Source organism: Phalangium opilio, unplaced genomic scaffold, assembly GCF_054372755.1.
Source record: "Phalangium opilio isolate 3A_F unplaced genomic scaffold, DU_Popi_V2 ptg000081l_1, whole genome shotgun sequence".
Taxonomy (NCBI): domain Eukaryota; kingdom Metazoa; phylum Arthropoda; class Arachnida; order Opiliones; family Phalangiidae; genus Phalangium; species Phalangium opilio.
In genome coordinates this window covers 1475533-1500878 of record NW_028324188.1, presented here as the reverse complement: position 1 = coordinate 1500878, position 25346 = coordinate 1475533, and the positions used below count along the sequence as shown (strand labels likewise).

Here is a 25346-nt window from a genome sequence, read left to right as displayed (position 1 = left end):
CTCGTTAGAACTTTGAAAATTGAATCCGTAAATTGAATTCTTTTTTGCTAAGTTGCCTTTGGGCTAAATCTTAATTCGTTTCTAAGAGATATTTAATTTTATATTGCCCGTATTGTTTGATCTATTAAGTAGATTGGGTAAGCTAATCGCGGTGTTTTTGCCGGCTATGACCTCGCAAACGCGCCGCGGTTTAACGCCTTTTACTAAATGAAATTGTCTTTATAATAGACAAAGGTATATACCTAAAGGTTTTCCTTTTAAATGCTGTAATAAAGGAATCCAAGGCTGATTTTTTAAAACCTTTATTTCACGCTGCATTTAATTGAATTTTTAAAATAAAAAAAACAAGTTGGGAAAACCAAAATATTACCTCTCCGAGTCAAGACGACTACTTACAAACTTATTTACCCAGATATAGAAATGTTTCTTAAGTTAAAATTTATGAAATATTAAAGCAGTATACAAAGCATAGCAAATTTACTGTAAATCAGACGACATTTTACATCCAATAATGATATACTTGTACACATTAAAATCATCCGATGGGGGAAAAACGGGAAATGAAGAGATAAAACTTTGGAGGGATATTACCTTTACGTGTTTGTAAAGGCCCAATTTTCTACTCCTCAACTGTATGCCCTCTATGTTCAAAGCCATATTCACAACAGGGTTGGCATGTAAACACTATCCTCTCGTTTCACCTCAACGATTTTCTTAGTTTAACAACATGACTGTTAACGTTACATAACACCAAAGCTTATTTGTGGCTACACACACTGAAAGTAAATGCGTACCATAAAAAGCATGAAAACACGAAGCTATTATCCGATTACGATCAGACCTTTCACTGGTCTGGGCTGCGTTCAGCAGAGCTCACCAAAAAAGACAGCGGATTTTGGAAATGTTTACCGGTGAGCTCTGCCGTCATCGCTTTTCTCCGGTCATCGGCGTTTTATAAATGACGCTAGCGCAATAAAGCGTGCAAGGTACCAAGGCTTAACAAAAATTGTAGGATAACATATTTATAGAGATAGATAACAACTTTTATAATTAAAATTAGAAAATAACATGTCTCTTAAAATTCTCGCGTGATCAACTGGTTTCACGCCAATTAAATAGCTATATTCCCATAAAGCTATCCAAAAAGCCGACTATTTTCTTTGAAGACCGCGCTAGCCCAGCGCTAAGCACCGTGACGTCAAAATTCAAAAGCAAAATCCCGTTATGTAGGACACTGCTAGCACCGCTGGGCTCTGCTGAACGCGGCCCAGATTTCCACCATGATTATAAAATCTTAGCCTAATTATTTAAAAGTGTATTTAACTTTCGTCTCACTCTGAACCGTTAATGTCTCAGCATACAGAAACGAAAACCAAACCCAAACGTTTACTTTTTGGTTCACTAGTCCTATTGACAAATAAAAGTTCATTTGACCAACATAGCAGCGTTGTGCTTGTATTCACTGTGACTTTAGAAAGGATTATGCTATAAACAGATGTAGTATAGCTTAAGTAACATATAAACATCCATTTTAAATAATAATATTAAACAAAATCTTTGGAATATCAAAATGAAACGGAGCTTTAAAGCTACAAAAGTACTAAATGCATCATAATTACGAAAAATATTTCCACATATTCATTTTATATTATAGAAAACGGGAATATTAAGGTTCTGAAGGATTTCTTTACACATCAAAACACAAGGAGTATAAACCTATTAGTGGAAACAGTATTTTTATTCAAATATGAAACAATCCCGCTTATGTTTATCATCTCTGGGCATTGGTAAAAATTCACTCCATTACTCCTAGGTATTCACAGGATTTTAGTTCTTTATAACTGAAATTCATCTGATTATGTTTTAAAAAAATATTTTTCCTTATCATTGTGGTGTTTCGCGACGGTAAAAAATATTTAAATACGCCGCTAATAAAATATATAGTTTCAACTTCTTAATTCTTTAAGAAAAGAAATTTAAAACACCCAAGGAGTATGAACAGAGGTGTGGAAGTTTCAAATATGGCCGTGGATTGAAAACATCTTTCTAATTGTGTACCAACAACGCGAATGTGCCCAAAACACACTTACGATAGTATCGCACTTACCAACCGTTACCTCTCTAACTGAGACAGTGACACAACAAACTGCATTTGTTATTTATCCTAATTCAACTCCTCTACTCCGTCTCTATTAACATCAATACTCGACCTATTTTAATTTTCTAGAGTTTCCATGATTAGTAATACAGTGGGCGAAATTCTTAAATACTCGCTCTATATTAACTATGAAATGTGTACAGTGTATCGACTTTATACGCAATCTTCATTACTCGTCCTATATAAACTTTGACTATATGGCTTTAGTTAGCACAGATTTTACTTAAATAATTTAATAAATATAATTAATATTAAATATTTTCTTCGTTAGTTGTTCGCCTTATTGAGCGTTACATCGCGTTTATAAAGAACAATTAGACATTCTTGAGAGACTTGACTAATATTGGCGTTTGAAATGAAGCATACGCCGGTTGCATTACCTTACTCAAATAGGTAGTATATAAGGGTGTCGAACTACAGCTAATAGCAAGAACAACCGCAATTGCGAAAACCTTTGGTGGCGATCCCACCTTAGGGAGGCTAGACGTTTCTCGTAACCCTAGCTGATCGCCGCGAATGTCTTAAACCCAACGATGACGATGGAGTAGAAGCCAGGTGTACAGACTGGTGTCCAAGTGGAATGGACGAAGACCAGAAGATGGTGGTGATTAGAAGCCAGTATGTACAGACTGGTGTCCGTGTGGGATGGACGAAGACCAAAAGATGGTGGTGATTAGAAGCCAGTATGTACAGACTGGTGTCCGTGTGGGATGGACGAAGACCAAAAGATGGTGGTGATTAGAAGCCAGTATGTACAGACTGGTGTCCATGTGGGATGGACGAAGACCAAAAGATGGTGGTGATTAGAAGCCAGTAAGTACAGATTGGTCTCCATGTGGGATGGACGAAGACCAAAAGATGGTGGTGATTAGAAGCCAGTAAGTACAGATTGGTCTCCGTGTGGGATGGACAAAAACCAGAAGATGGTGGTGTGAGAACTCAAGTAGAGGAGCCATTTCCGTGACTGTGAAAGCAGTTCGGAAATGGCGAACACGTTTGCTCCGATTTGGAAACTGCGAACGCGGTCACGTGGGTGTAACAACAGACACACAGACAGACACACACACACACACACACACGTCGAAATTAGAACCTCTCCGTGACATACGTCACTCGGAGAGGTAAAAAGATTGCACGTGTTGCGAAATTAAAAATGTTCTCGAGCTAACTAACTTCAAAGTCAGAATTTTTTTGCACGCGCTACAAATAGTGTATTGAAGTAGCGCGTGCTGTCTATACAAACTCAAATTAACATCTGGCACGCGCTGCAAAGTCATATTGAAGGCACGTGCAATAACTTCAAAGTCAAATATTGCACGCGCTTCAAAAATGAAGAAATTGAAGTTCACGTGTTGACTACAAAGTCAAATCCCATAATGCTCTTTCCATATAATATACAAACAAAGTCAATAGCTCGCGTGAGGTCAATTTTAGGCTATATATAGACATTTAAAATTTATATTTTTATATTGAACTTCTGTTTTGTTTTTGGGGCAATTTGTTCCGGAAATTTAGCTCGGCACAATAGCTGCGCTTCTATCCAATTATATTAATCTGTTTAGTGTGTATGTAGAGGTATCATGCGGGCAAGGTTCTATAAACAAGCAAAAGGAAATTGGTGCCAAACGGGGTATAAATAAAATCTGGCATCTTTAAAAAAGTAAGCAAGAATTCCGCCAATAATTTTAAAACTTGGAGATGCGATATTGAGGCGAGTTTAAAGGCCAAGCGTTTTTTTTAAGATGGGAATGAATTTATAACTTACTCAATCTTGAACCTACATTTTAAAATACTCAAGGTTAAGTTCTCTCCAAAGGGAGACTAAAATAAATAAATAATTAAAACTAGTTTCGGTTAAGAGAGTTTCGATCTTAAATTTAAATCATGTGACTCTTAATTGGAACTCCATAAATGTTAATTCTTAAAATAGAAATTATTTAGATATGAATATTTAATTATAATATGTCAGTAATATTATATTAATTTTTTATCAGTTTCACTGCCCCTTTAACAATACTTTTTTTATGTTATAAATTTTTTCGCAAAAGATTCACGTGAATGTATCATCTATCATTAAACAATGGATTCGAGGGGTGTAACACTTCCCACCCAATTTTGTTAGAAACGAAGTTTATTCTACATATAAACATATAGATAATATTGGATTGTTTCCAACCCCTTTGTAAAAATGGAAAAATTCATAATTATAAAGCATTATTAAGAATTTCACGACTAGATGAGAACATTCTTAAAAATACAAAAATAAAAAAACATTTTGGAAAATACGTTTCTTCATAAAAATAAAGGATTATGTTGAGAGAAGCTCATTCGTGATATGGCCCACCCCCAAAATGTCAAGACCTTATACAGAAACGTTAATCAGGCTCGGGTAAGGTATTGTCTTTAAGATATTACCAGCCTCGAAAACATCGTTGCAAAATTGCGTAATTTTTAAAAAGAAAATAAATTTTCTAAAACTCATCCCACCTAAAAAAGTATTCATTCTTTAGTTAAAATTAATTTTCTTTTCAAAATGAAAGCGTGCATGCCTAGTTATTGCATGGGTTTGTTATTTAGGTCGTATATACGTACCTAACTTAATTTCAACGCTTGAAATTTAACTCTTAACAGTTAACGCCTGCCAAAGAACATTCATCTTTAATTTAATGGAATTTTTTTATAAAATTATTTAGTTTTTAAAGATTATTCTATTTTTTTTAATGGAAGATACAGATTCTTTAAAATATAAAAATATAATTTATTTTAATATAGGCCTATAGGTATGGCGCGTGCTAATATATTAAAAATTTATTGCACGTGCAAAATAAAAACCCCACGTGCGGAATTGAATTCATTAGCCATGTGAATATTATTTATTTTATTTTTGGGTTTAATTATTATTTTAAATAATAAAAAAAATTCAGTTTTCACTTATCTACCAACCAGATCTTTAAGTTTCACTTGTTAAACTCAGCGGGGTGTTTTTTCTTTGGGCTTAATTTAACGTTGGTCTGAAATTGGCCATAATATTTTATTGTCAGTCCTTGAAAAATACGTGTGGGGCCACTATGGGCCCCTAACTTATTTGAACCAGGATTCCGTGGAATCCAGGCAGTCGATCTCTGTCCTGAAGTACCTACCATTAAATAACACGAGTTCCTAAGTTATCTTAGAGGAAAGTACTTGAATATATACACTAAACTTCCATGGGAATAATATAATGAGAGAAATTTCAGAATTTCGGTTCCTAAATAACTAAATGTGTTTTCATTTCCAAGGGCGAATACCTTAAGGGGACCCCTCAATACCCAATATTTTCACGTGCATGAATCTTCTTAATTAAACCATGAATATTCAGAAATTTACCTCATTTTAATTCCTGGTTCTATGGGAAATCAACTACTGAATTTTGAGAGTCGAAAATGTATCTATGAGCAGCCTATTTTGAATGTCCCATAAGGAATGCATGCACCCCCTAACACAAGTTATGAACATTGAACATTGGATTGGAGTGTTTTATCAATGACCCCCTAAAATTTAACATAAGAAACTGAACACAAAATGCTAAGGGGTCATTGGTAAGATACTCTTCCAATTTTTATCACAATTTGTGTTAAGGGGGTGATCATAGAAGTATAGATTACATTTTCCACTCAAAATTGACTATTTCCCATAGAACCATCCCAAAATTTGAAGTACGAGATAATATTCATGTTAAGATAAAATTACTTCCCTGAAAGAAGTGGGGGGGGGGGGGAATATCTTCAATAACAGGATAAGCTTGACAAATCTTTTAAAATAGTATATTTTGGTTTTAAAGTTCATGAACAGCCGATTTTCGGTTTTATTTTTGTCTGTAGTTTGTGCCTCAAGTTGAATGTCGCGGACATTTTTTCCCCCTTTTAATCTTTTAAGGATAAATTTGGACATTTTTTATTTTTTAAGGGAATATCGATATCCATTAGGGAAGGGACAATTTTTCGATAATATTAAACCCCCTTTTTTTCTAATCTTTACGATGCGATTGTATCGAAAGTACCATTTATTCCCCAGTGATCCTTTAGGCTGTTATTTTAGTCTAGTTTATATATTCCTCCTAATATCTATCGTCTTTTATCACCACTAAGTATAGCAGAAATTGAAAAATAAAAAAAAAAAAATAAAAAATAATTTATATATAAAAGTGGAACGGTTATTTTAAAGTTTTAAAATAATCTTCGAATTTTTATTTTTTTATTATTTTTGAATTTATAAAAAATGAAGAAACATTTATTTATTGAAATAATGCACCGATTGGGTTCATTTAAAATATCAGTTTTATACATATAATTCTACTGGCTTTAGGAAAGCCGTCTAAATGTTTTTGGCGGCCATTTTTAAAGATGGAGACCGGCCCCGGGGCTGTGTGTATGTAAAATCAATTCAAAAGTTTATTTAGCATCCAATTTTAACAAGAAAGGGTTAAAGAAAATTCCTACAATCTCTATCCAAAATATTTGTTAGGCAAAAGAATAATAGAATGACTAAACAACCCAGTTGTAAGTTGTATTCATATTAGGAGATTCTTTCTAAGATATTTTCCCAAATTATGATGTTTTTTTTTTTCTCTAATATTTTCTCTTTAAAATCCGGATTCTTGAATATTATACTAAAACATCCCACGCTGAAATATTTCTAGTTGCGCCCATAAACCAAGGTTAACCCATATAATAACCAAAGTAACTTTACACTAATATAACACTTGTAATAAGTACTCTTTTTACCTTAACAAATAGTGTCAAGTGATACAGTAATTACTTATATTTCACCCTTAGTATTTAATACAGCTGAAACCCCAGCTCGTATTGTACTGTATTAAATAGGTATTCAAAATTAATGTATCCTGCCTTTAAACTCGGTATAACTTCATATTGAAATAATTATTTATTATTTATGAAATTAATAATGCGAAGTTTTACTTTCCATCCATTTTCCGTTTTGGGTTACCAAGGGTTCAGCGATGATAGGGTAGTTCGATTGAGGGCATGGGGACACGAAACCCAAGGCTTTGTTCGTCCCTCCCCCGCGCGTCTCTTGGTAGTAACAATAATTTTGTAACGAAACGCGTCGTGTCGAATTATGTTTCTTGAAGATGAAATCATGCTATGTTTATGCGATGATGCAAGGTGTTTCGCTATAACTTTCGGTTTTCTTTTTTAATCACTTTTTAACCGAATGAAATATGTTTTGACCCCTATATGACTATATACTAAGTGCCTACACACCTTTCAACCTTAATCGATGTACCATTGTTTGGGAGGTTTTTTTTGGGTGTTTTTACGCATCAGTTCATGTGTAGGGTCTTTTATTGTAGTTTTTTTCTGTCTAATTTTGGGTTTGGGCAGAATGTATTTTAATATTATTGTTGAATAATTGAGTTAATTGTTTAATGTTAATTATGTATATAGATAGAAGTGATTAAGGGCTGCAAAATGGTGCAAATTAGGACCAAATCGGACCAAAATTAGCCAAATTATATAACTTTTTCAAAAAATCATAGGTTATTTTTTTTTTAATTTTAATTTTAAGTTTAGCATCAGTGACAGTCCCCTCGTTTTTAGGCAAAAATTTCAAATACAAATTCTACCAGATAACAATCCAGGTAGTGATAGCCGGAAATACTTGTCAGGCAACCCTTATTAAACTCGTAAACAAGTATCTTTAAAATTTGAAAAACAATAGCAATTTACAAAATATATTTCTCAAAGAAAAAACAATAAAAAATAACCAATCGAAGAATGAATGAATGAATGATTGATACGTTTAATATGAAATATTTTCCAATCGCATTTTAATTCGGATAAAATATAAAATGTTTCGATAGCGTGTGTTTTAAGGCAAAAGTAAAGCTGACCTAAATCTCAAATGGTGGCGAATTCTTTTCGCAAAATGTTGAATTTGAAATTCTTTTGACCGTCGGGCCTTTTTCCCTTTTACCAGTATATCGTCATTACTTCCGGATGGTTTTTGGGAAGTCTAGCCCGATCCCTTCGCCGCTGCCGCTAATTACTTAGTACAAGTCTATTTAGTTTTAAAATTAAAGAAAACCGGGACACTTTGAAAGTTCCAATGAAATTCTGATGAAAAATATCTTAACACCTTTAATTTATTTTTTTATTTTAAAATTATCAGTAACAAGTTTACTCCCTAAAGAATTAATTTTCTTTTCGATATTTGGAAAATAATAAAAAAAAAATTGTACGAGATTTTTTTTACTTCGTTTCACGTATTAAAAATGCGTGAGATTTCACGTGAAATATTATAAATTGCACGTGGACAAGTGTTGCCAGCCAGCCATTCAACTCTATCAATACATGGTTGTATCCATATAGTAATGTAATTTCACCGGGTATCATCAAAGTATAGGTATCAAAATAATTGATTTTATTCGGTGTTGATTTGACATTGGGGACACGGTTTGTTTTTTTTAAAGTTGGGTTGTTCAAATCACGACTAAGTTTAATTTGAAGTTAATTTAATGTGTATTATTATTATTGAACGCTTTTATTGTCACGGGTACGGTACAAGTCGTCCTAGGTGAAAGTCGTTAAACTTGATACTTGGGAGAGACTCAAAGAGTTGTGGAATCGCTTGACCACCCGCGCGAGTTTTAAATGTCGTTTTTTTACTATTATTTTCTTTTTATTTGTAATTGTTTGGACACGGTTCGACAACACCCCCTACCTACCTACCAATGGGTAATTAACTTTCGATTTCGATTTAGGGAGAACCGTTCGTTACACACGCGTAGAAATTAGGTCAAAAATAGACCTAATAGGAAAGACAATCACGTGATCGTGATTGAGAAAGAGAGAGAAAAAAATGGCAATTAGAAGGGTTAAGCAAATACGACAAAGGCTTAAAATTTAAATCATCATACTTCATTTATATAGGACTTTGGTTTAATGGTAACTTCGAAGTCCTATCTGTAGTCTTTGCATCATAGTATCTACCCCCTCGGAAAAACTATGCTAACGCTACGCTAGTGAAATATAATTTATAAACAAACATTATTTAATTGAAATAACTTGAAAACATCACGTTGCGAATTGCAATTTTGAAATAAATTACGTAAGTTGTGAAATCTACTCTGAAATTCAACCAAACTCGTACATACATCTATAGTATATTGCAAATGTAGTTAAACTATTTTTAAGCCTTTTTATTACGGTATTGTATAAGGGGCAAAAGCATACTCTTCAATTCAATGTTAATCCACCCACGATACGAGAAAAGAACCTCGCTCTAAAAAAAGCGAGTTTAAACTTAAAAACTTAACTTAAATGGGGCCACACTTGTAATGAAAAAACCCTGCAAAATATTGATGGCATTGGAAGTTTTTATTTTAAAAATAAAACCCCAGTCTTTGTAATGTATAGTGAAGTATTTAGTGTCAAGATCAAAACACTCGTATTCTTTTCAAATTACAAGATATAACGCCGCGTGTAAAATGCCCGAGTTATTAACCAATAATAACCCAATCACGATATTGTTTAGAACTCTTATGAGTAATTTTTCCAACCAAACCGGCCGGTTACCCTTGAAACCCCAACAACTTCTCATGAGGTACTCGCGAAGAACAAACTAACTAACCTTGAATTCAAAATTAATTCTTACATAATATCCGCCTTTGATCAATACGTAGATAGATTGAATCAAATATTACTTCATCAAAGGTGTAAGATACTCCATATTGTTTTAATTGAGGGGTACGTCACTGCGAAGTTGGTATTTTTGAACATGTGACTCCAGGAAACGTTTTTAAAAATATAGTTTGGGGGTAGAGAATATTCCAGCCCTTTCTCCGAAAGTTAGACAAGTTACTCACTTCTGAACTGAACTGAACTGATCTTCTAGATAATCAATCATACACTTGGTTTATTAGAAACTATATCTGGCAGCTCTTTATGAACAACGATAAAAAATACACTCATTAGTGAAAAATTAACCTGAACTTATTACTAGTTCAAAAGTATTGAACTGAACTGAACTCCTAGCTAATCAATCATAAAACCTAAGAAAACTAAACCTTTGTTGTTCTAACTATTGACAAAAAACTTCACGTCAAATTTATACAAAATTCTTAACTCACGTGTAACAATTCGCAAGTTGTATTATTAAATATTTTAGGGTGCGGCAAGATTTATCGAATCTTAACAATCTTTAAGTATTTTCATTGACGAAGGCTGTTCTTTTCTTCCCCTTTATGCAAAACATGTAAATTCTGTCGTATATGACCTAGACCTGAATAAACGGCGTTGATTGGTGAGCTGTACTTTGTCGTGACACATGTAATAGCGCCCATAATTATTTAAGACATTTTTTATATTAAATATAATTCTACAATAGAGAGAAACTTTATAATCCAATGAAAAAAAGGGGAATAGTTGTTGAACCGGTATTTAAAAATATATATTTCCGTCTAATATTTCGCAACACGTGCCCATCAAACACGTGGATGTCCTATCATCCCTGGATTTCGCGCCTAATTAATCCAAATTGTATAAATTTGTCACGTGATTATTGCGTAATAAAAAATAAAATAAAACTGGCGCGTGATTTTTTTTCTCGCGCGCTCGGCCACGTGCATCGGCTTTAATTTGGCGCCAAATTAAGCGAATAAATTCGTATTGAAGATAATCAGTGTGTCCTTTTACGGATAGGTACCTTAAATTTAAAGGGACACTAACACATTATTATTAGTGAATTTTGGTTCTGTAGGTTGATAATGTTTATTATGCAATTAGGGGTTAGGTTTATGAGGTTTTTACTTCCTCTTAAAGGGAAGTAATCGGTTAGCGGAATTAATACGACGTTCTAAATACGGACTAACCAACCAATTAACCTTTATGACCTAGGAAATATTTTGAAATAGAAATTTTGATTCTTGTAGACGGGGAAAAGTCCAGTTTAAATTCAACGTATATATATTTCCTTTTAAACAATGCAATACAACTCTTAATTATTAACTGGTTATTGTTTAGTCGGAAGCAACTCATTTCCGTGAGAAAATAGTTTATAAAATAATATAATGGCACTACGTTATCTCTTACCGTAGTCATTGGCTTGTAACTGCCACTACTGTAATCTTAGTTACGTGATCTTTTAAGTGCAACCAATTTACTTATTTAAATTTAAAAAAAAAATCCGGTTTTGTTTTATTTGGATTTCAAGATACTCAAAGACTATATAATTTAATAATTAAAAATTTTGAACCCTTAATTGAGTTTAGCGTGAGTTTTGAATGGCATATTATTTTCTTGGAATGAAACAATGGAAGTCTATTTTGTATCGCGCGTTCAGACATGGAAAGAAAGAAAGAATTCTGAGGTTGCACCGGGGCATTCTGGGTGTTGTTCTAGAGTAGGCGGCGCGGTTTTCCAAGTAATTTTCCACGAGAACAATTGCTTTTTAAACCCTTTGTGCTTTGAAGAAAGTAGCAAAAAATATAAATCCAGGGTCAATAATGATACGAATCGGGTTCCTACGAGCAAAACCACGTAAATCTTTATACGAAATAGTTTTAGAGTTACGTGATTTTTGCCTTAAGTAATTGAGTGATTTTAGCTTAAACTAACTCCGTTACTTCAGAAGTATTTATGTCAAAGGCTTAGTATTAGTGTGACGTCACAGACACAGTCCCTAAGATGGCCGTCAAACTTCCCTAATTAATCCCATAGCTCTGACATTGCATCAAAAACAGTTCAAATTCCATCTTTGGCATAAGTTTTATTTTTAAATTTTGCTTAAACTGTCTACGTGTTAAGTTCATTTGATTTAATCCTCGATTCATAAATTGTACATTTTATAGTTTCAAATCAACAGATACATTAAGGTACTCTCTTACGCAAAAGTTATATCGAACTGGTGCTGGTGGTGGTACGTTTGAATGACTTTCAGGGTTAAACCAATCATAATTGCTTGAAATTTTGCGTTCGCCTAAAAGGGTGTTCGAAAATTGAAATACATTTTTTTTTGCCAATTAGATAGGGCAAGGAAATAGAAGGTGTACAATGGGCGGTTGGGTTCGGCCTCAGTAGCTTCCAACGCACCCAAGTTCTTATAATAATATTTCAAGGACACTCTGTACACGCTTTTGTTTAATTGAATATCTTTAACTATACTTAAAATTAATATAAAATAAAAGCCATAGTTCAAAATCCCTCAAGTCACAAGACTCCTGGATGGATCTTGCTATTACAGGGTAGAGATTCGCATTCGAGTTTTGTCCACTTGGATCTACTTCTTTTGAAGGTCCTCTTTTAGACCTACAAGCCCCAAAATTGAGGTTAAAAGTTGAAACTTTCGCTTTAAAGCATCTTGTCTGTCTATTTTGATTGTGAGTAAGCTTACTTACCTGTCAATTTTAAAATGAAATTTGAATACATTACGTCATGTTGTGTACTTGTTATGTTAAACTGAATATGTTTATAACTTTTGATTGACCCTCTTAACTTTAACCCTTACTCAAGTATTTGAGCCAATCGAGGGAGAATTTGAACAATGGTAAAAGAACAGGTTAAGTCAACGTAGGATGAAGAACACTTATAAGTACTGAGAATATGATCAGCTTTGTTCTCAGAACTTAAATGGGTTCTTAATAGAACTTATTATATAGCTTCTGGCAAGAGGAGCAAACTACTATAGCACGTGAAACGCTAAATTAATTTCACCACGTGAAAATTTCACAAAATTTATTTGACCACGTGCGTTTGACTCCTCGTGGTAATTTTCACTAAATTAATTTCACATGTGCATTTGACCCCACGTGTTCTGTTTAGTTGGTACCTTACTTTACCCCAAGTTATTAAACTGGCTGGCTTAAATAAAGTGGGAAAAGTTTTTGAAAAGTTCATTGAAGAATATGACCTACAAAATGGCTGCCAACAAAAATTCATTTTCAATAGAATTATGATTATATCAGTTAGTTATTATTGATCGTGATGGAATGCGAAAGAGCTTGCCTTTTTTATTTTTTAAAGACCAATCAAAATCAATTGTCACGTTTTAATAATGCCACAAGATTCAACTAAGTGAAAATTTAAAAAGGTTAAAAAAGAAATTTACTAAGAATGAATTTGAAGCAAGCGGGTTCGGAATGGGTGTGGCACCATCAACCAACACGCGCCGCGCACACTGGTTTTCAGGGAATTTTGAACCATGACGGAATGCATTCCGACCTCTTTGAACTCTCCCAACCAACAATGATTATTGAAAATAATTTAAATAAAAAAAAAAACAACTACGGTATTTTTTAGATTTAGTTGTCTATGATTGATTTAATGGAAAAAGGTACTCGTAACACCAACCGCAAATAGAATTGAGTTACTGATAAAAATTGAATTAATTTATTTTGACCTTTATCCGTTAGATATTTGACCTTTACTTAATATTCTTTTTTATTTATTTATTTTACAGCTCTTTGCCTTGTCGTTGGAGTTTTGGCTTTCCCGGCTGGATGGGGTGCGTTGGAAGTCCGTGACGTATGCGGTCCAGAAGCTGACAGTTACGAACCCGCGCAGTGTGGTATCAGATGGGCGTATATCCTGGCCATCATTGGCGTCTGTGATTGCGCCACTTTGGCTGCTTTGGCCTTTGTCCTCGGTACCCGATACGTCAAGCTCTTGCCCGATCACTACATCACCAATGGAGGTGAAATATAAAAAAATAACCCCCCAAAAACCAAAACAATTCAATAATTTCAGACCCTTGAAGGGACAGATAATAAAGTTGAAACCAAGGCTTAAAAACAAAAAATTTTAAAAAATTAAAATTTTAAATTATTTTTATTTTAGGAGAAGTTAACACCGCTTTCTTGAACGACACTCAATCCGTCGTTTCACGTAAATCGGTACAACCGGTTCTTTTGATGCCCGCACCACCCGCACCGGGATTGCACCACCCTGGTCACCCACACCACCACATGAACCAAGTTGACCCCGAACGTTTTTCCGAGTATTCGCATCGTACGGGACGCTCAGGTAGTCGAGTTGACAATTACGGAAACCCGCCATCAATCCACAGAAATTTCCAACTTTAAAAATGTTTAAAAAAAAAAAAAAAAAAAATTCAAAAACCAACTCAACAAAATGGTGGTTCATACTGTTGCAATCAATTTTTTAACCCATAAAATTTAATTAGGGAAATGGGGGGAGGGTGGAAGAGTTAATTAATTAATTAATTAGATTTAATTACGGAGAAATTATTACAAAACTTTGCCAAATTAATAAATTCAAGTTCTGTAGATTTTAGGTTAAATTTACAAAGGCCTAACTCTACTTGGTTAATTAATTCTAATTAATAGGTTTCAACATTAAATTGGCTAATTATTTACCCCCTAACATTATATTTAGGCTTAAAAACATGGGAGCCCAAAAATAAAAATTATGGGGTCCTTTTATTGAGATAACAAAATTGAAAAACCGGTGCCACTTGACTACTACTACATTTAATAATGTTTTTATTATTAATATATTATTATCCAAAATTGTTCCCGCGTTCTGCAAAAACAAAACATTCATTTTTCCCGCGCGTTCTCTGATTGAACGAGACTCTCCTGCGCGTGCGCCAATGAATTCGCGCCAAAAAACTTTCACGCGCTCGCCCTCGAGGCGTGGCCGCGTGGGTTTCAATAACCAGTGATTTCACGCGCCAAGGCTTAACGTCATAAACTACTAATTCAGATTTCCAGAAAGAAATTCTGTGTTCGCGTGACAAAAAAGAAAAATAAACCCGCAATATTTTTTGTATAAACGTTAACGCGCCTTTAATATAAACTGCAATGACGTCATCATAACGAGTGTGTTCAGCGTATTAATGGTGTATTCCTCCCTTTTTTTGATTTATTATATATTATTAATTACGAAATAGAACGGGTTAGGCTTAAAAACGTTTGCTAAAAAAGAAAAATGATCAAGTTTAATTTAATTATAATTGAAATTTTCCAATATCTCTATAATTAGGCTTAGCAAATACCTATTATTGTCATTAATTTGTATTAGCAGACGTCAATACTAAGCCTAATTTCCCGCGATATGGAGAAAGGAGTATATCTTGATTTGGCTAACGTGTACAGTATTTTTTCGTTGTATTTTTAAATGTATTTCTTGATTTAATTAACTTTAATAGATAATTAATGGTTAATTAAGCCAATTCCATACTGTATAAGGCCTTGGTCCCAGTGTTTTATTTCGTGAAATGTAAATGCTATTATAATAAATATAAAATACTGAAAAATGTTGTCATATTTTAATAATATTTTCCATTTCAGCTCCCGTTTGTTAATGGCTACATACTCCATGGCGTAACTGGATAAGAAATGTATAAATACATGTATTCTTGAAATCAGTCAAATTTCCCGCCTTTTCTTTTAGTTCCCTTGGTTGCACCGGGATGGCGCCACAAGCGCGTGATATAGTTAATTGGTGGTAATTTTCTCAACCAATGAGCTTAACTGGCCAAGCATCGTCTGCTACAACCGACGCTTTTGTTTCATCTTGATCAATTTTGGTATTAATTTCAGTAAATATTTTAGGTATAATGTAATTGTTTAAAATTAAACCTAGTTGAGATTATAATTAAGCTTAATCTAAATAGATTAAAGCCAGAAATTCATTCCAAACATGGTAAGAAAGAAACCTTTTAATATCTGACAAAGGCTTAGTGTGAAATGTGTTCTTTAAGCCTTGGTTTCATTCCAAAATATTGTTTAATCGTGTTTGATTAACTTAATTATTATTAAATTAAATGTTAATGTTTATTATTTGTTTTATTTTAGGCCCGAAATGCGGAAAAAGCGATGTAAGAAGCGTTTAAATCGAAATCAATGTAAGTAGGTTCATTGTTAAAATTTTCTCATTCTTCATAGGACAACACTAGCTCGTTGGAGAGCTGCACAATTAGCGGAACAAGGTAAAGGCACGCAAGAACGCCGACCTTATTTAGCATCTGAATGTTCAGATCTGTCTGCCGCTGATAAATGGCGAATGCAAATTGTCCGAGAAATATCAAAAAAAGTAGCCCAAATCCAGAATGCTGGTTTGGGTGAATTCCGTATTAGAGACCTTAATGATGAAATTAATAAACTATTAAGAGAGAAAAGACATTGGGAAATACGTATACGTGAATTAGGTGGCAGAGATTATCTAGTAAGTTAATATTTTAATTAAAATTTAAGCCTATAAACTTAAATTAACGCAATGTTATAGAGATATGGACCTAGAATGTTGGATCACGAAGGCAGAGAAGTTCCGGGAAATAGGGGATATAAGTATTTTGGGGCTGCTAAAGATCTACCGGGAGTTAGGGAACTCTTTGAACATGAACGTAAGTATATTAGGCTTAAAATAGACCTAAAAATTTAGGCCTAATTCTTTGTTTATAGCTCCACCAGCCATGAGAAAAAGTAGAGCAGAGTTGATGAAAGACATTGATGCTGATTATTACGGATATCGCGATGACGATGATGGATTATTGATACCTTTAGAGAAAGAGAGGGAAAAAGAAGCGGTTGAAGCTGCCATTGAAGAATATAAACGTAAGAAAGAGGCCAGCATCGATAACCAAACTCAAAATAAACCCCAAGAAGATACCGTTGTAAATGAAGCTCCTCAACAAGAGAGTATTTATGCAACTCAAAAGGTAATTTAATTAATTTAATTATTAATATTTATTCTAATGGAGTTTTAATTAATTTCTTTGTAATTAATTATTAATAGAGTGATGATGAATCTTCGGATGAAGATGAAGCTGCGAATAGCAGTGATCAAAGTCATGTTTTTGCCGCTAATCAATTTGTAGCTCATGTTCCGGTTCCTTCTCAAAAGGATATTGAGGAAGCTTTACTTCAACGCAAAAAACGGGAACTTCTTGATAAATACGTTAGTGAATCCCTACAAGCGGAGAGCGAGCAATTAAAAGAATTAATTCCTCATTAATTAATTAAGATGATTTCATCATTAATGAAGTTGTTTTGTATGATGGGCAAAGATTAAACTAATGAGAAAATTGAGGATTAATAAATGATCCTTAATTTTCTTGTATTTTTTAAACCAATTTAATTTGTCGTGTTTTTAATTTTTTTCAGGATTTAATTCTATTATTTTAAAGTTAATTAATATTAATTTTGGCCTTTTGGAGTTTCACCTACATTTTGAAGTATCTAAGTTGGTATGTATTATTTATTTTATTTATAATTTTAAGATTGTGGCTTATAAATTAAATAAGGGTTATTAATTTATTATTAATCTTATTATTAAAATTAAATTATTAATTTAAAGATTTATGTAAAATTAAAAGAGGAAAATCTAAATGATCACAACTAACAAAATTTTAACTCAAAATTAATTAAAAGCTACCTACAATTTCACTCAAATAGATCAAAAAATGATTAACATTAAACCTAAATCTTTCTATTTTAATTAAATCAGCTTAAAATTAATCTCAAGTAAAACTATTTAACCCAAATTTGACTTCCAACTAACCTACATTTTCCTTTTCATAGATTAAAAAGTAATTAACATTAAGCCTAATCCAATTAAAATTAAGCCTAATCCAATTATTATTAAGCCTAATTCAATTAATATTAATCCTAATTCAATTAATATTAATCCTAATTCAATTAATACTAAGCCTAATTCAATTAATATTAAGCCTAATTCAATTAATATTAAGCCTAATCCAATTAAAATTAAGCCTAATCCAATTAAAATTAAGCCTAATCCAATTAAAATTAAGCCTAATCCAATTAAAATTAAGCCTAATCCAATTAAAATTAAGCCTAATCCAATTAAAATTAAGCCTAATCCAATTATTATTAAGCCTAATTCAATTAATATTAAGCCCAATTCAATTAATATTACGCCTAATTCAAATAACATTAAGCTTAATTCTATTAATATTAAGCCTAATTCAATTAAGATTAAGCCTAATTTAATTAACATTAGGCTTAATTCAGTTAAAATTAATTCTTAATCAGTTATTATTAAGCCTAATTCACTTACCATAATTTAAAACCTATATAAATTATTAAAGTTATAAAATTAATAATTAAAAAAGGGGAAACAAGTTGTATTTAAATACAATTTATTTATATTTTTTTGTACAATATGCGTGTGGAATAAATAACTTTAGTTGGGAATAAAGGCAATCAATTAGTTTTTAGAGTGAGAGTTTGTTTGCTGCCATCCATAAAAGGGGGCGGGGCTTTAGAGTAGAGGGGGGGGGGACGCCGCTAAAGTAAAAATTTGTAAATAGTTTATTAATTTTAATTAGGGGGGGGGGCACTTTATTAAATTTGAAAACCTTATCTAGCGAAAGTTATTACCAGTTAGTTTTAAAGGCGACTAATTGTTTATCTAAAGGGTTTTTGATATCAGTAGCTGCTCCCTCTGTTGGTGGGTGGTGGCGGTGTTTTAAATATATTTTTTTAAAAACTAATTATGAATTAATTAATTGGTTGTTTGTTTGTCAGGGGGGGGGCATTTTAATTTTTAATTAATTAAATTAATTTAAGTGTTTAGTCACGATGAATCGGAATGAAATCCTTCTCGTTCTAAAACTAGATCAACCGCCCCCAAAACGTTTTCTACAATATAATTGGGTTCTTTTAGGCCCACTTCCGCGGGAAGGAAATCCCTGGGAGCGTGTTCCGGGTCCTCTTGTTGTTGTTTGTTCGCTTCGTCATTGTAGACGCCAGTACAAACCAAGATGGACTCGCAACTAGTCACTTGCGGCTCCATCTTCAATACAAAAACATATATTTTTTTATAATATCTGCACCTTCAGTAATAATTATTATTTTAATTTTTATAATATCTGCACCTTCAGTAATAATTATTATTTTAATTTTTATAATATCTGCACCTTCAGTAATAATTATTATTTTAATTTTTATAATATCTGCACCTTCAGTAATAATTATTTTATTTTTTATAATATCTGCACCTTCAGTAATAATTATTATTTTATTTTTTATAATATCTGCACCTTCAGTAATAATTATTATTTTATTTTTTATAATATCTGCACCTTCAGTAATAATTATTATTTTAATTTTTATTTCTAGAATTTCTCAACAAAAATTCAAATTCTTTCTGAGTGAGTATTCCCTCTGTAATTATTATTTTTAAAGGGGTACTTACATCTTCAATAGCTCCCATTCTCGACACTGTTGTAGATGTAGTTGTGGTAGCGGTTTTATTGAGAGAATTGGCCAATTTCGCCAAACTTTCCCCTTCTTCTTCTTCTTCTTGTTGATGACGTTGTCTTAATTTACGACGTCGTTCAACGTAACGATTATACAAATTCGCCCCATAAACGTCCGTATTAACGTTATCTCTTTAAAAGTAAAAATAACTTAAGCCCCTCCCCTTTTGGTAAGAACCATGGTTACATACCCAACAGCATAGAGGGTTTGAACTTGTAGCGGTTTCGATTTATCGGAAAGTTTAGATGCTTGTTCTAGAACGCAGTATTCAGAATGATGATACGTAATTTCGCTGGGTTTGCCCACCAGGGCGGTGTAAATCATATCTTTTCCCGTTATTTTCTACAAAATTAATCACAATTAATTTAATTTTAATCCGATTTCGACGTAGTTGGTTTCGTTTTAAAGGACGTTTTAAGATCTACAATTTGAGACCAGTTTGGTCAAAATCGGACAAATATTAATGAAGTTATTCAGCTTTTAAAGCACAGCCGATTTGAAAGCACAGATACTAAAATTTTTTAACTTTCTTAATTCTAGTCGAATTTTGACCTAATTGGTACCAATTTGAAGGTCTGGAGCTGCAAACGATTCTTATAACAAAATTTATCAAGAACGCTTACTTTATACAAATTTTCTAAACAAACTAAAAATGCTCCGTGGCCGAATCTGGGCAAGCAGGCTTCGGCCATCCATTGTAGATCCATATTGCACGCTAGGAGGGGTAGATGGGGGTAGGGAATAGTGGGAGGCGCGTCGCACGGTAGACCATTCGTCATCAGAACGTCTACAATCAGTTGAAGAGACGTTTCCCACCTCACAGGCTCCCCAAATAAAACTACCGCTTCAATACGCGGGAAATATCGTTCAAATGCGCAAGGCTACAAACGATACGACGAGTTTCACAGTTCAATTCATTAAATTCGAAATGAAATAAATGGTTCAACAAATAAAATGTACTGAAGATACTCAGTAGTATTCGCGTAAGTACTCTATACTATTTAGTACTAATAGTATTCTCGCGAATTCTAAATCTGATGAACCATTTATCGAAGAAAAAATGTTTATTTACAAGATTAGTTCTGCGTTTGTGATCAACTGCGTCTAATGTGGGAAAATTATTTCTTAGTTGATCAACGGTAGTTACTTTATTAAATCCTAAACTGCGCAGTCAAAAATTAAAATTAAATTTAATTTAATTAAATCTAAACCCTATTAAAATATTAATATTAATTTATACCCTTTAGCTATTTCTACAATGGGTCCTTGTCCCGAAATTAAACAATGTTTATCGTGAAATTGTCTAAAAAGTCTCAAAGGACTATGAGACATGACCACTTGGTCTTCGGTGACGCGGGCCCCCAACCATTCCGATAATTGTTGGGCTTTTTGATGCCTCATCATGTTACCCGCGTTCGTCACGAATACTGTCGGGATTTTGAATTCTCCCTTCTTATTGGTCAATTTACGAAAGGCTTCCACAGCCGATGGTAACACTTTACGACCCCTGACGATAACACCGTCAATGTCAAATAGAAATCCAAATGTAGATGACGTTGTCGTTGACGAACGAAAAAACGTAGTCCACTAAAAATTAAACGCAAATAATGGCCCTCTAATTTTTGTAGTTACGCAATATGACCCCTGGGGGCGCTGGCGTCCTATACCTAACAGGTACCCAACCGCGGACCCCTTTAAAGGGGCGTGCAATCTTAAATTACTTAAATTTTTAATTTTAAAATTACCCCAAGGTGATTAAATTGAATTATTTTTCGTTTTACTTAAATTAAATTAGTTTTATTCAAAAAAAAAAAAATATTTTTAAAAATTATATTTTATAATACTTATGAATAACGCGTGTTATAAGTTATAACGATTATACCTTTCGCCGCATATTAGACATAATCTTATAAGTCATAATGGTCTATTATATCTAACTCCGTACGGGTGGCATAGAAGAAAGGGTTGTACTAAAATCTGTCACTTTCAACCCGTCTATCCCTAATTCAAGGTCTTTAAATTTCTATGGCTTTTTCTATAGGGGGAACAAACACAGACCGGGAATAGCGCGAATTGACCGAGGCTTAGTTACGGAAAAACCCTTCTCTCTAGTTACTTTAATTATTAATTAATCTCGGTATTAATTAAATTAATCGGGATTAAGGATGGGTGAAGTTAATCGAGTATAAATGAAAGAGACTTACTTCGTAAGCCAACGAAGTCGGGGATTTCCGTTTGACTTGACGTAGTTGCGTCAGTTGGCGACTGATAGACGCCATCTTTCTTACCGTCTCTCCGCCGTCTCTCGCTCACCCCCTCCTAAATACCGAGGGGACGTACACTATCATTTTTTTATAGATTCAACCTTGAAAGTTAATATCTCCTGTCAAATTAAATATTATTATGTTTTTTTTTAAATCTGAATTGGAAAATGGTTTGTATTTCACAAGCTTGTTTATCTACAGTGCCATTTTGACCTGAAATACATAGAAGGGGCCGTGAACCCAATTATACCGAATTTTAGAAATATTATAAGAACGTTTTAATAGTTTCTTTAATTTGTAAGTGTTGGACCCTTCGGATCTTATTACGTAACTATTCACATATAAAGAAAACAAGATGGTTAATCGATATTAATGGTTTTTAATTATTTTTTGAAGGAATAAAATTGGGTTTTTAGACGAAATTAAATAAGGTTTTTAGACGAAATTAAATAAGGTTTTTAGACGAAATTAAATAAGGTTTTTAGACGAAATTAAATAAGGTTTTTAGACGAAATTAAATAAGGTTTTTAGACGAAATTAAATAAGGTTTTTAGACGAAATTAAATAAGGTTTTTAGACGAAATTAAATAAGGTTTTTAGACGAAATTAAATAAGGTTTTTAGACGAAATTAAATAAGGTTTTTAGACGAAATTAAATAAGGTTTTTAGACGAAATTAAATACGATTTTTAGACGAAATTTAATACGATTTGTAGACGAAATTAAATACGATTTGTGGACGAAATTTAATACGATTTGTAGACGAAATTAAATACGATTTGTGGACGAAATTTAATACGATTTGTAGACGAAATTAAATACGATTTGTGGACGAAATTAAATACGATTTTTAGATGAAATAAAATAGAGGTTTTGTGACAAAATAAAATAGGTTTTAGTCAAGTAGGCCTCGTGACGTTCAAATTGGGATTTGAGGTTACAGTATTTGATAGATGTTACCTAAATTGCGATTATGTTGAAAGTTATTGAACTGAGTAACTAGCGAGACTGCATAACAGTGTAAAGTTATAAACCTCATATAAAAAATATTTTGCTACATTCTTGCCTACATCCGAGTACTGGTAAAACCGTCTGCTTCGAAAGGTGTTTCCGACGTTTAACGCAAAACAAAAGTAAATTAACCGAACGAAGCTATCATAAAATTATCCGATACAACCTTGAAAGAGACGTAATGATAAATTTAAATTGAACTAACAGGTATTGAAGAGGTTGAAAGCCTTTTATGTATTGCCCCTTATGGTGTTTACGACTCGCTAAAAGTCCCTCTAGCCTCTTTTGTTAACCAATCAGAACTCTACATATTATCACGTTACCTTATTTCCGCTTACTGCCTCGTATTTGTTTATTTGTATTTGCTATAGATAGGCTTATTGTTGCACTTAAAAGGTGCTAGAGAAATTTCCTCCCCGCTATTCATGGTTATAAAACAACTTTTACAAATGAGAACTCCAGTTTAATCTACTTCTAATTACCTGAGTATTTTTCGTGGCAAAGCGGCGCGGAATCCCCAGTTGCTCTCAAAAAGACTTGCAAAATATAAAATATTTTAAAAACCAAACCCACTTTGCTTCAGTCGTCAAAATGAGCGCGCCCAGCGAACAACTTCCGCCTTTAATCGCGGTGTCCAAAGAGATGGAACGCGTCATTAAAGAATCCGTCGCCGCGGTATCACCATCGACTCGCGCCGCTAACACCAGTACCACCAACTCGACCAGGGTCCCCAAATGCGCCCGTTGCGGAAACCACGGAATAGTCACTGCCATTAAAGGGCATAAACGGTATTGTCCGTTTGGTAAATGCGAATGCAAAAACTGCGTACTGATTCTCGAGAGGCAACGTGTCATGGCCATGCAAGTCGCTCTTAGAAGACATCGTGAGCAAGACGAGAAACACATGGCCTCACGGAGAGCCGCCTTGGAAATGAAGGGACAGTCACCCGAAGATATTGACGTCGTTCAATTACCGATTGATCAAGGCGTCACCAAGACTTACGATGAAGAAGATAGTAATACCACAGTTCGGGATTTTGTTCCTACTGTCAGTGGTGAGTTGAACCCTCCTTGTTGTTGTTGTACCTTAAACTAATCCAATGGTATGGTTAACCGGAAATCGTTGCCCTGACCTTATCCTTAAGTACTTCGAACGTTTGATCAAAGGGAACCATTTTTTAGCGTATCTCTATGATTCTCATTTAGAAATAGTTTGTCTACAAGTACTTCCAAGGTAGCTCTGGTTTAGAATTAGTAATTTGTCACCTACGAAGTTAATTATTGCTTTCTGTAGCAAGTACTTCAATTTTAACGATACATTAGAAATATAGGTTCCAATTACCACTGTCATATGCAAGTAAAAGTAAACATCCCTATTTGTTTATTGGCTCTGTTCCAACTTTACAAGTAGATTTTTAGACAAATCACCTTATCACACATCATGTTACGTTAGCATTAATGTATGTTGGGTTAGTGGTTTGACCCTGTTTCTTTTGAAATGATTTGGGACCAACTTAACTATAACTGGTTCGATAAATCATATGTAAATGTTTAAAACCATTGTATGATAATTTTTACTGCAAAGACAAGTACCACATTTATCATAGTGTGGGACGCGCAGTAGTGCACTTCCTGAATGTCTGATACTTACGTCTAAATTCAAATGCGTATGCCTATACAATTATAGGGAATACTCACTTCCTTCTAAAAGTAATTGTTCAGAAACACATTGTGAGGTATTTATATTTGCATATCGGTTGAGGTATTAAAGTACTTTTAAGGTAGTTTCCGGTTAGCTTGTGGTGGTCAACATGGTTAGGTATGATTATGTCAGGGTTTGGTTTAGGTTTGTTAAGTAGCGTATTGATACAACTACAAGTTTAGTGTATCTTTAGATGAATTCAAAAAGAGTTACTTGACGTCGGTAGTCAGGTGATTAAGGTACTTGTGCGAAGGCCAACTGGAGTTTACATTTTAGAATACAGGCTTAGATATTATCTTTCACTACATTTGCCTGTGTATTTTTTGTTGATAGTTCCCATACCAACTGCTAAAGACTATCACCGGGAAGCTAACAAATCTTGGTTGAAGTTCACGACTGAAATGAGTCGTCTCGGCCTTCGACCCGAAGACCAGAACTTGGTCCTTCAATACGCCTTGCTCAAACTGAAGGATTTCGACGCTGATGAAGCCATTCGCTACGTCAGTAGAGGTACTTAAATTTTAGGCTTAAACAACTAATTTAAATTCGTGTCTGTATAATTTTGTTTTTAACATTGTGTAGTCGCTTTTGATATGACGCATCTGGAATTGCTACCTTCTTCTCGCAGCTGGGTTTACCATCCAACGGTTGTAAAACCGGAAATTCCAACCCAGCAGATCCCGTTTTACCGGGGGTTATTCAATTGTCCAGACATCCAAAACCTAAACTATGCCCGGCCTTAGTGAACACTTTCATAACATCCAAAACAGTTAAGCCTAATCTAGAATTTATCTTAAAGATTAGGCACGATTTAGGCTTAACTAAAATTAAAGACGCTTTGTCTCTAAATATCCTTAAATGTATTTCTATTTTTATTTTTATCTAACGGTATTAAATGCCTTTAATATTTAATTTAGATTAGATTTTATTTATCCGCTACAATCCACACACGAATTTTAAGAAATTTT

At 33.5% G+C, this 25346-nt stretch overlaps 4 protein-coding genes across 4 annotated transcripts in view; 3 read left to right on the top strand and 1 right to left on the bottom strand.

The window, feature by feature from the left end:
* Positions 1–15433, top strand: part of LOC149653873 (LHFPL tetraspan subfamily member 3 protein-like) — a 35250-nt gene extending 19817 nt beyond the window's left edge. The window contains exons 2-3 of the mRNA XM_089846816.1: positions 13616–13849; positions 13993–15433. Of these exons, the coding sequence (XP_089702942.1) occupies positions 13616–13849; positions 13993–14237 (479 nt within the window). The 3' untranslated portion in view covers positions 14238–15433. The remainder of the gene's footprint in view (positions 1–13615; positions 13850–13992) is intronic.
* Positions 15434–15640: 207 nt separating this feature from the next.
* LOC149653872 (pre-mRNA-splicing factor ISY1 homolog) lies at positions 15641–17251 on the top strand. The gene is made up of 6 exons (XM_089846815.1): positions 15641–15822; positions 15975–15997; positions 16065–16344; positions 16405–16522; positions 16581–16837; positions 16915–17251. The coding sequence occupies exons 1-6, from the start codon at positions 15820–15822 to the stop codon at positions 17131–17133; spliced, it is 900 nt and encodes a 299-aa protein (XP_089702941.1). The 5' UTR covers positions 15641–15819; the 3' UTR covers positions 17134–17251.
* A 1012-nt stretch (positions 17252–18263) lies between these two features.
* On the bottom strand, positions 18264–21722 carry LOC149653871 (haloacid dehalogenase-like hydrolase domain-containing 5). Its single transcript, XM_089846814.1, has 7 exons — positions 21608–21722; positions 20644–20990; positions 20476–20566; positions 20027–20284; positions 19594–19745; positions 19339–19534; positions 18264–18936 (listed from the first exon to the last, which is right to left on the bottom strand). The coding sequence occupies exons 1-7, from the start codon at positions 21680–21682 to the stop codon at positions 18718–18720; spliced, it is 1338 nt and encodes a 445-aa protein (XP_089702940.1). The 5' UTR covers positions 21683–21722; the 3' UTR covers positions 18264–18717.
* A 591-nt stretch (positions 21723–22313) lies between these two features.
* On the top strand, positions 22314–25284 carry LOC149653870 (uncharacterized). Its single transcript, XM_089846665.1, has 3 exons — positions 22314–23731; positions 24712–24888; positions 24961–25284. The coding sequence occupies exons 1-3, from the start codon at positions 23269–23271 to the stop codon at positions 25119–25121; spliced, it is 801 nt and encodes a 266-aa protein (XP_089702791.1). The 5' UTR covers positions 22314–23268; the 3' UTR covers positions 25122–25284.
* Positions 25285–25346: the final 62 nt, after the last annotated feature.

Excerpts from the sequence above, each read along its gene's own strand:
- LOC149653872 (XM_089846815.1), top strand. Across the intron at positions 15,998-16,064 it reads CGAAATGCGGAAAAAGCGAT|GACAACACTAGCTCGTTGGA; the intron begins GTAAGAAGCGTT and ends CATTCTTCATAG. Across the intron at positions 16,345-16,404 it reads TAGGTGGCAGAGATTATCTA|AGATATGGACCTAGAATGTT; the intron begins GTAAGTTAATAT and ends GCAATGTTATAG.
- LOC149653871 (XM_089846814.1), bottom strand. The coding sequence starts at position 21,682 with ATGGCGTCTATCAGTCGCCAACTGACGCAACTACGTCAAGTCAAACGG. Across the intron at positions 20,285-20,475 it reads ACAAACGCAGAACTAATCTT|CCTTGCGCATTTGAACGATA; the intron begins GTAAATAAACAT and ends TATCGTTTGTAG. Across the intron at positions 18,937-19,338 it reads GAATGGGAGCTATTGAAGAT|ATGGAGCCGCAAGTGACTAG; the intron begins GTAAGTACCCCT and ends TTTGTATTGAAG.
- LOC149653870 (XM_089846665.1), top strand. The coding sequence starts at position 23,269 with ATGAGCGCGCCCAGCGAACAACTTCCGCCTTTAATCGCGGTGTCCAAA. Across the intron at positions 23,732-24,711 it reads TTTTGTTCCTACTGTCAGTG|TTCCCATACCAACTGCTAAA; the intron begins GTGAGTTGAACC and ends TTTTGTTGATAG. Across the intron at positions 24,889-24,960 it reads CATTCGCTACGTCAGTAGAG|TCGCTTTTGATATGACGCAT; the intron begins GTACTTAAATTT and ends AACATTGTGTAG.